The sequence below is a fragment of the Zingiber officinale genome, chromosome 4B (genome assembly GCF_018446385.1).
Source record: "Zingiber officinale cultivar Zhangliang chromosome 4B, Zo_v1.1, whole genome shotgun sequence".
NCBI classification, from domain to species: Eukaryota; Viridiplantae; Streptophyta; class Magnoliopsida; order Zingiberales; family Zingiberaceae; genus Zingiber; species Zingiber officinale.
This window is the reverse complement of record NC_055993.1, coordinates 97,338,287-97,348,649: the sequence shown is the minus strand read 5'-3', so window position 1 is coordinate 97,348,649 and position 10,363 is coordinate 97,338,287. Positions and strand designations below refer to the sequence as shown.

The window sequence follows — 10,363 nt, the reverse complement described above, 5'->3', positions numbered from 1 at the left end:
TAAGACAGATAAATGAGTCCGATTCTAAGAGAGAAAAATATTTCCTCTTCTACTTTTGTTTTTCAACTTATTTTAATGTCAAATTTAAATAACTTCAAAAACTAAGATATTTTAAAATAATTATTTCCCATGAACAAGTTCATTTTTAATTAAAATAAACTAATTGAATCGATCGTCTAGTTTAGCCCAGCTAAAGCCAACCCTCCTTGACCATTTTGATCGATCCATTTGATTGATCAACAAACTACTTGGCTTGACAAATTTGCTTAGTCAACTAAATCCAACTATCCCCCCTCTGTTTCCCCAATCAACTTGAATGGATGAACACACCACTTGGATCGTCTATCATGATTTACTCTCTGTCAGCTCGATTTGCTTGGTTCATTGACTTAATTAATCCATCTAAACCAACTACATTCTCAATCTGGCAAATTTACCAACTACGCCAATGAGGAGTAAAGATGAAATATGAATAGAGAGGTTAATTGATAAAACGAATTAAGAACTCGCTGATCTTAAGGGAAAAAAAACTTTTACTTTTTTTTTTTAAATGAAATTATTTTTATTGAAGAATATCCACACAAAAATGTTATCATTTACCATAATTTTCCAATGCATTAAAAATTACAATTTTTTTTAAAAAAAATATTTTCTGCAAAAACAAATACTGCCTCATATGATTTTTCAAATATTAATTTGCTCATATACAACAGTCTGGTGTCATATTGGCACAAAATACATCACTAGCAAAAAAAAAAAGAATAAAAACTATGCTGGGTGTTTGAATAGTTGCATTTGATTGTTACTCGAATTTAGAAAATGAGTAGATAAATCCTCGACAAAAATGAAAGATATTAATTTCATGATAACATTTGTTTTATTCAGAGTTAAATTTAACTGACCTGGAAAAAAACAATCGTGCGGGAGTTCTAACTTCTAAATTAATTTAACTGGCTTTTGAGCAGTCCGCACGGCGAGATTACCTATCAATAATATAGACAATTGAATGACGTCATCTGATGCATTTGTAATTAATATTATATCCTCAATCATTTCAAAGCTTTAAAGACGCTTCTGATCAGCTTGCACAAAATTAAGGCACGATGAGCTGCATAATTGTCTCATCAATCCCTTTGATCTTCTGCTTCATCATGTTGGGAATTACATGCACTGTTATCGATACAGTTGGTGGCCAACCATCGTATTCTGGTAAGAGCTCACAGATTTCGGCTCAGATGTTTAATCTCTCCCCTGTTTTTTGTTAAATTTCTTTAACGCTCTCCTCCTTCGTTTGCAGGGTTCATAAGCATTGACTGTGGCATCAGCAGCGACTCCACTTACATTGACTCAATTACGAGCATTCCATACGTATCCGATGACCAATTCATAAACACGGGGGTGAAGGCCAACATCTCCTCGAATTACATCACTTCCGCTCTCGAGAGGCAGCTGTCTACCCTTCGAAGCTTTCCTGATGGCTCTCGCAATTGCTACTTGTTGAATGTGACGCAGGGAGAAAAATATCTGGTGAGGGCCAGCTTGATGTACGGGAACTACGACGGCCAAAACCGAGCGAGTGTCGAAAACCCATTGCTGTTTGATCTCTACTTGGATTACAACCTTTGGAGGATCGTGAAGATCACCGATGCAGCTGAGGTTCACCGGCCGGAGTCCATTTTTGTGGCTTCCGCTGATACTGTGTCGGTCTGCCTGATCAAAAGTGGAACAGGGATCCCATTCATCTCTGCGTTGGAGCTGAGGCTGTTCGACAGGAACTTGGATCCATATACCAACGAAACTCAAACTGTGGCACTAACATATAGATACAACGTGATGCCTACGACAAATAGAAGCATAAGGTGAGAGAATAGTTCTTCTTCTTTATTGTAACTCAAAGCCAAAAATAACTTGAAATTATTCTTAATTTGCCTGCAATTATTAATTAATAGGTTTCCAGATGACATTTACGATCGTATCTGGGAGCCATTCACTTGGCACTCCGACTGGAACATGATATCCACCACCAGCTCTGTGAGATCCAATTTTGGAAACTACTTCAAGCCACCGTCAGCCGTCATGCAGACCGCTGCAACCCCGACTAACTCCTCGCACTTGCTCTTTCAATTTGACTATGTGAACATGGGCGCCCTCGTGAACCAATTCTATTTCGTTTTCCACTTTTCAGAGCTCGTACCAAACACCACTCGAGCGTTCAACATAGACCTGAATGGCAACTACTGGTTCAAGAACTGCAGCCCACCCTACCTCGTTGCAACCTTCGTATGCAGCGCTGTACCCGATAGTGATAGCCTTCACTACCAATGGTCACTTGACTCCTCCGGCGTCTCTCAACTTCCCCCAATTCTCAACGCCCTTGAAGTCTTCACGCCCATATATCACACAAACGTGCCCACTGACTCTGGCGACGGTATGGTTTGATTTCTTCTCATGTCCATGTTTTTTCCTCCAACATGACAACTCAGTGGTGTAAGCAAGTCTGTAACTTGTTGAATCGTGATTGTAGTTATTTTTTAAACAAATTATTTTTAATCTGATATTGTTTGTACTTTTGTTTCTTTGGGGTAATCAGTTGATGCAATTACTACGATCATGGGACGATATCAACTCGAGAAAAATTGGATTGGCGATCCTTGTGCTCCCAAAGAATATGCTTGGGATGGTTTGAGCTGTAGCTACAATTCCAACTCAACGAATATTGAGACAGTGTAAGTTTTCAGCATAAAGATTAATAGAGTTAAAAGTTGCAGAAAACATGTCAAAAAGTTCTTAAACATTCATCTAACGAACTAACATATCTTGCAGAATCCTGTCGTCTAATGCACTGACCGGTGTCATTTCCGATGATTTTGGCATGTTCAAACAAATCAAATATTTGTGAGTGCTATCATGTGTCTGGGTTAAGTTATGCACTGTTTAAGAGATAACTCCACTTATTTACAATATAATCTAGCAATGCTTACGAAAGTAATTTTGTGTTTAAGGGACTTGTCGCACAACAACCTCACAGGAAAAATCCCTAATGTTCTAGGAACTTTGTCATCGCTCCGGGTATTGTGAGTATCATCAACCAATACGTGTTTTCATGTTTAGGTAAAGAAGAAACTGAAAGCCAAACTCGGCGTCAATCTTTAGAAATTTGTCAGGCAACAACCTTAGTGGATCAGTTCCTGATTCTTTGCTTCAAAAGTCACTAAATGAATCCCTGATACTGATGTATGTATTCTCTAATGTGCTTTTGATGCTTTAAATTAAGGTTATCCCTACTATGATCATTCTCAATTTCTAAGTATTTGAACTTTTCTTTGTTTGGTTCTGTAAATCGCTAGTCTTGAAGACAATCCAAATCTAACTTGCACCAACGGAACTCCATGTAAACTGACAGCGGAGATTGGAAAGGCAAAGAAGATTCCAATTCTTGTTATTGTGATGACTGTTTGTGTAGTTGTGATCGTAGTGTTCTTGCTCGTATTCTTTTTTGTCCGACGAAGAAAGGCAAAATCAACTGGTAATACTTCTTTGCAAAAGTCATTGACTTGTATTATATTTACTAAATTTCAGCCTCCAAAATCTAAAATTCAACTCGTTGCCATGTTTTAATTGAAATGATGATCAAGGTGGCACTTTAAAACTGAAGGCGCGACCATTCACATACCTGGAATTGAAGAAAGTAACCAATAACTTTGAAAATCTTATTGGCAAGGGTGGGTTTGGCAATGTCTACCGTGGTTCCTTGAGTGATGGTACTCCAGTTGCAGTCAAGGCACGTTCCCAATCATCAGAACAAGGGACTAAACAATATTTTGCTGAGGTACCTGATTCAATTTTATTTAGCATAAAAATAAACAAATGACATTTTTTTTCTCTGTTTATTCAACAAGGATCATCTTGCTTTTTGACTTCTGAATTTTACTGGAAATCCCTAGAGTTTGTAATTGACTGTTCTGGTTTTTCATGCAGGTTCAACATTTGATAAGGATTCATCACAAGCATCTAGTTTCCATTCATGGTTACTGTATGGAAGGGAATTATATGGCACTTGTCTATGAATACATGGCCAATGGAAACCTAAACGATCACATCATAGGTTTGAACTATGCAAATTGTTCTTCAATGTCTCTTAATCCGTCTCACTGAACATCCATTTAATGAGCGTTCCTATAATCATCCTCAACAGGTAAAACTGTTAGCGACATTACATCGGACTGGAAAAAGCGCCTACAAATTGTCATTGAAGCCGCACGAGGTTTGGTAGCAATAAAGGTGCTTTACATATTTTCTTATAGATTCATTCTTTGAGATGTTCCCAGTTCTCTTTATTCAAATTCAGGATTAGAGTATTTGCATCATGGCTGCACACCACCACTGGTGCATAGAGATGTGAAGTCTACAAGCATCCTCTTGAATGAAAAACTAGAGGCCAAGATTGCAGATTTTGGACTATCCAAGGCCATCCAAAACGATACTAGTAATGTGAGAACTGCTGATTCCCTACTGTCCAGGGGCATCCAATATGGTGTTACTAATACCACGGCATCAGACGTGGCTGGAACCCCAGGATATGTCGATCCGGAGTATTGTTCGACCCTAGAATATAGCGAGAAGAGTGATGTATTTAGCTTTGGGGTGGTCCTCCTGGAGCTCATCACAGGTCAACCTCCAATTCTGAAAGCTGTGCCAGATGGAATGTCTTATATAGTTAATCGAATGCATGAAATGCTCAGGAGGGGGAACATTGATGCCATTATAGATTCAAGGCTACAAAACATTTACGATATCAATTCTGTTCGGCGAACTGCCGATCTAGCACTTCAATGCACATCTGACGTCCCCAGTGAGAGGCCAACCATGACGGAGGTCATAACTGAGCTGAATGAGAGCTTGAAATTGCAAACGTCTCATGAAAGGACCATTAACTTTGAGAGCAATGATAGCCTCCAGACCAGAACCAATGAGATTAGCCAAAGTTCTGCTCCAGAAATAGAAGAATTTTCATCTCTATCGGCAAGATAAGACTTCTCCAAATCATCGTCCTTGATTATGATCAAGAACTTTTATGGATTAAGAATATGGTTTAGTTAGATAGTTCTTCTATATATGTAAGTTAACAATCTTTTCAGCAGGTTATAATTTCCCAACGAATTTTGATTACCTGAACAAGCAGCCCCGGTCCTTCGACTCAGGAGGCCCTGGGCGAAATTTCTTTCAACCGATGCTACTGTAACAGGCATAATTAACAAAATTCTATAAACAATTACTATATTTGAATAACAATCTACACCTTGAAAAAAAAATTAAAGAAAACAAAAAAAAACACAGTTCGCTAAGATCTGAAAATAAAAAAAAACAGGTCGCTAAGAAAATTCTGTAATATTTTAGAGAGTTCCCACCTCTGGAATGTGCGGTGGAGATCTGAAAATAAAAAAAAATAAGCAAACAGTTCGCTGGTGAACTGAGACCAGAGGAGAGCTCCAAGTGCAGCAAAAGAGTTCTTCTACTTGTTAATAAACGTCAAGGCCTTCGACCATAGGAAGAGCGTGAGCAAAGAGATGATGAGGCCATGGGAAATTAAAGGAAGTAGATGGTGTTGAGTTTTGTTTTAAATTCAAAGTAATTTTTGTAGTGGTTTTTAGTCCCACATTGCTAAGTGGAGAAGCTTGGAAGGGCTTATATATGAAGCCCTTCCATCCTTGCTTAGCAATAATAAGAAGACCTACACGCATGCGCGGGCCAAGCCCAAATCGAGTGGATTTGGGGGGTTCGAGCCGGAAATCCATAAACCGGGCGTCACGTGCGCGTTTAACGCGCGCAGGGGGGGGTGCAAATCCCTAGCCCGTGGGCCTTGCGCTCACGGGCGGCCCGGTCTGTTTTTGCGTCGATACAACGCATCCGTCCGTTCCTTCTAAAAACACACCGAAGCAAAGCATTTTCTTGCACCTACGAGCGACGCGAGCGGTTGTCGAATCTTGGGAGGATTTTGCCGGAGAGCCTTTGCACCGTGGGCGGCAATCAATTCTCTAAAGACAGTCGGCACGTCCGACGCTTCGACCGGAGATACACAATTTCTTAACCCTTTACTGTTATTAAAGTTTATTGCATGCTCGTCGTTTATTAGTGCAATTAAATATTACTGTTTTAGCATAATTAGTTCTATTACAGTTCTTACAATTTTAGAGAAGTGATTGTAGCATCAATAAACATGATGAACGATAGGGTAACGGGGTCTGATGAGGCTAGTGCCCGACCCAAAAAATTTTACGGGCAAAACTTCAGACGTTGGCAACAACGAATGAAATTTTGGCTTACTACGCTAGGGCTATTCTCCGTTATAGAAACAGACCCTCCTTCACCTAATGAAGAGGAACCTGCCCGTAGTGCTACCTTAGAGAGGTTTAAGCAAAGGGATTATCTCTGCCATGGGAGAATCCTGTCTGCCCTCTCAGACGCACTATTTGATGTATACTGCTCAACCTCTTCAGCTAAAGAGCTGTGGAAATCTTTGGATAAAAAAATACAACTCCGAAGATTCTGGTTTAGAAAAATATACTGTGGCAAAATTCCTGAACTTCAAAATGGTTGAAGATAAATCTGTGGTTGAGCAGACACATGAATTCCAAGTTCAAATTCATGGTCTTGCTGAAGGAGATATGCCATTACCTGAAAAATTTCAGGTCTTGTCTATCATCGAAAAATTGCCTCCGAGTTGGGAAAATTTTGGCATGACTCTTAAACATCGGAGAGGTAAAATCTCTCTCGAAGATTTGATGATTGCCTTAAATATCGAAGAAGAACATCGGAAGCAACATAAAAGTGATGAAACAAGAATGCCTATGGATTTTATTCCAAAGGCAAATGTAGTAGTCTCATCTGACAAGAGGAAATTCAAAAACCAGAAAATGAAAAACAAGATGAAACCCAACCCAAAGGTTCAAAAGAAAACTGGAACCAAACCTAAGTCTTGCTGGGCATGTGGACAGGTTGGACATTATGCCAAATTCTGCCCTAAGCGAAAGGACAAGGAGAAAAACCAAAGCAATACTAAGGCACAAGTAAATGTCGTAACTGCTAGTGACGACACCAGCGATAGGTTTGTTACCTTCAAACCCGAACTAAACTTGATCTATCAACCCAATGAATGGTTAGTTGATACAGGTGCTAATGTACACTGTTGTGCTGATCGCTCTGCCTTCCTTACTTATCAGGTAATTGAAGGCACTTCCGTGACCATGGGGAACCATTCTGCAGCCAGGGTGTTTGGGATAGGACAATTTGACCTGAGGTTCACCTCTGGAAAAGTCCTGTCACTACATGAGGTGCATCACGTTCCAGCGGTCCGTCGGAATTTGATTAGCGGATCAAAGTTAGTCCGTGCTGGTTATGAGTTGAACTTTAAATGTAATAAAGTTGTAATATTACATTTAGGAACCTTTATTGGAAAGGTTACCTTAATGAAGGTTTATTTAAACTCAATGTAGAAAATGCTACTTTAAATAAAACTACGATATTGGTTGTTCATATAACATTGAGTCTTATGATCTGTGGCATGACAGATTAGGACATGTCAATTTTAATACCGTAAAAAGAATGATGAATCTTGACATGATCCCTAAGCATGCTATAAATGATAAGAAAAAATGTGAAATTTGTGTGCAATATAAACAAACCCGTAAACCCTTCAAATCAGTTGATAGAAATTCTGATATTTTAGAATTGATTCATACTGACTGTTGTGAGTTTAACGGTGTAATAACGAGAGATCATAAAAGGTATTTCATTACCTTCATTGATGATCACTCTCGTTATTGTTATGTTTATTTGCTAAAAACCAAGGATGAAGCTTTAGATAAATTTATGAACTTTAAATCTGAAGCTGAGAATCAAACCGATAAAACTATTAAGAGGTTAAGGTCTGATAGGGGTGGAGAATTTACCTCAAACCTGTTTCAAAAATTTTGTCAAGATACAGGTATAATCCATGAGGTAACTGCTCCATATAGTCCTCAATCCAACGGTATAGCAGAACGAAAAAATCGAACCCTTGAAGATATGACTAATTCCATGTTAGGCAGTTCTGGGTTACCCAACTTTATGTGGGGGGAGGCTCTATACACTGCATGTCATGTGCTAAATAGAGTCCCAATGAAGTCAAGGGATAAAACCCCATATGAGCTTTGGAAAGGCCGAAAGACAAGTTTGAAATACCTTAAAGTGTGGGGGTGTCTTGCAAAGGTACTAGTACCTGAACACAGAAGGAAAAAACTTGGTCCAAAGACCGTAGATGGTATCTTCTTGGGTTATGCTCAAAATAGTATTGCATATAGGTTCCTGATTATTAAATCAGAAATTCCTGGAATAGATGCAAATACTATTGTAGAACTTCGCGATGCTACATTTTTTGAGGATATATTTCCTATGAAGACGAGAACACCTCAATCTAGTATTCCTACTAGAAATGAGCCTTCTTCTGTAGAAGTCCCATTATCCGTAGTGGGTACACCTTCCTCAAGTCACTCTAGACTAGATGAATCTAGTGAGTGTACAGAACTGAGAAGGAGCAAGAGGCAACGTGTGTCTACGGATTTAGGCCAGGACTTTATCACCTATAATATAGAAGGTGACCCTGTGACATATAGAGATGCTATGGCTTCTCCTGAAGCTAAGTACTGGAAAGAGGCCATTAAAAATGAAATGGACTCTATTATCTCTAATGCTACTTGGGAGTTAGTAGATTTACCTCCTGGGTGTAACACTATAGGATGTAAATGGGTGTTTAAAAGAAAACTAAAACCTGATGGGTCAGTAGATAAATTCAAAGCCCGCCTAGTTGCTAAGGGATTCAAACAGAAAGAAGGGATTGATTATTTTGACACTTATTCTCCTGTTACAAGAATTACTACAATCCGAGTATTAATAGCATTGGCGTCCATATATCATCTTGAGATCCATCAAATGGATGTTAAAACGGCATTCCTTAATGGAGATCTTGAAGAAGAGATATATATGGATCAACCTGAGGGATATGTAGTTTCTGGAAATGAGAACAAAGTTTGTAGGTTAGTCAAATCTCTTTATGGTTTGAAGCAAGCCCCAAAGCAGTGGCACGAAAAATTTGATAGAGCTATGCTATCATTTGGCTTTGAAGTGAATGACTCTGATAAATGTGTATATGCTAAAATGAAAGGTGATAATTGTATTATCCTATGCTTATATGTAGATGATATTCTACTGTTTGGAACTAACTTTTCTATTATAAAAGAGACTAAGACCCTCTTAAGTGGTAAGTTTGATATGAAGGATATGGGTTGTGCTGATATGATTTTAGGGCTGAAGTTGACTCGATCAACTGAAGGAATAGCAATTTCTCAATCACTCTATGTTGAGAGAGTATTAGAGAAATATGGCTATAGCCAAGTTAAATCTGTTGTCACACCATATGACCCTTCAAAAACTCTCCACAAGAATAATAGTGGTGTGGCAGTGTCTCAATTAAGATACTCACAAATAATAGGTAGTTTAATGTATTTAGCTAATTGTTCTAGACCTGATATTTCTTTTGCTATATCGAAATTGAGCAGGTTTACCAGCTGTCCGGACAGAACACATTGGGATGCATTAGACAGAGTATTCAGATATCTGAAAGGCACTATATCCTTAGGCTTGTGGTACGGGAGATTCCCTGCAGTCCTGGAGGGATATAGTGATGCTAGTTGGATAGCTGACACTGCTGAGTGTAAAGGCGTTACTGGTTATGTCTTTACACTTGGAGGCGGTGCAGTTGCTTGGAGGTCTGTTAAACAGACGATTATAACCCGGTCTAAATCTGAGGCAGAATTGTGTGCTTTAGATACCACAGTAACTGAAGCTGATTGGCTTAAGGGTCTTCTTTATGAAATTCCCTTGATGATGAAGCCAATACCTTCTATTTCAGTACACTGTAATAATCAAACAACAATAGCTCAGATTAGAAGCTCCAAGTATAACCAGAAACAGAAGAGACATGTACGAATAAGATTAAAATATATTCGTGAGCTAGTGTCTCTTGGAGTGGTGTCATTGGACTTTGTAAGTTCAAAAGACAATATTGCTGACCCACTCACTAAAGGACTTGATTCTGAGAAAATCAAGAGATCCAGTAAGGGAATGGGACTGAGGCCTGTCCTGGTTTCATCTATAGCGGCAACCCAACCTATCTGATTGGAGATCCCAAAAAGTAGGTTCAATGTGGTACAAACAAGCTATAAGGGTGAAACGTAAGCATCAAATTAATTGAGATATAATCTCATAGTCTCTTCCCTGGATAGATGCTTGACTGCTAGTAAGGATGAGCTTAAGAGCTCTTAATGAG

General features: G+C 38.9%; 1 protein-coding gene across 3 annotated transcripts; it reads left to right on the top strand.

The window, feature by feature from the left end:
- The first annotated feature begins 1,076 nt into the window (after positions 1-1,076).
- On the top strand, positions 1,077-5,169 carry LOC121975644 (probable LRR receptor-like serine/threonine-protein kinase At1g05700). Of its 3 annotated transcripts, none has more exons than XM_042527408.1 (12): positions 1,077-1,209; positions 1,298-1,859; positions 1,950-2,428; positions 2,591-2,726; positions 2,824-2,895; positions 3,003-3,074; positions 3,154-3,234; positions 3,348-3,526; positions 3,636-3,829; positions 3,979-4,105; positions 4,196-4,264; positions 4,349-5,169. In XM_042527408.1, exons 1-12 carry the CDS (start codon positions 1,104-1,106, stop codon positions 5,029-5,031), a joined length of 2,760 nt encoding a protein of 919 aa, XP_042383342.1. In that variant the 5' UTR covers positions 1,077-1,103; the 3' UTR covers positions 5,032-5,169. The 3 variants fall into 3 exon arrangements, with proteins under 3 accessions (XP_042383342.1, XP_042383344.1, XP_042383343.1); XM_042527410.1 differs by having other exon boundaries at positions 4,196-4,281; XM_042527409.1 differs by having other exon boundaries at positions 4,329-4,467.
- Positions 5,170-10,363: the final 5,194 nt, after the last annotated feature.

What these genes read in the sequence shown, in the direction of transcription:
- LOC121975644 (XM_042527408.1), top strand. Translation starts at nt 1,104, where the DNA reads ATGAGCTGCATAATTGTCTCATCAATCCCTTTGATCTTCTGCTTCATC. An exon ending in TGGCCAACCATCGTATTCTG is followed by an intron (nt 1,210 to 1,297) that starts GTAAGAGCTCAC and finishes CTTCGTTTGCAG; the next exon opens with GGTTCATAAGCATTGACTGT. An exon ending in CCTAAACGATCACATCATAG is followed by an intron (nt 4,106 to 4,195) that starts GTTTGAACTATG and finishes CATCCTCAACAG; the next exon opens with GTAAAACTGTTAGCGACATT.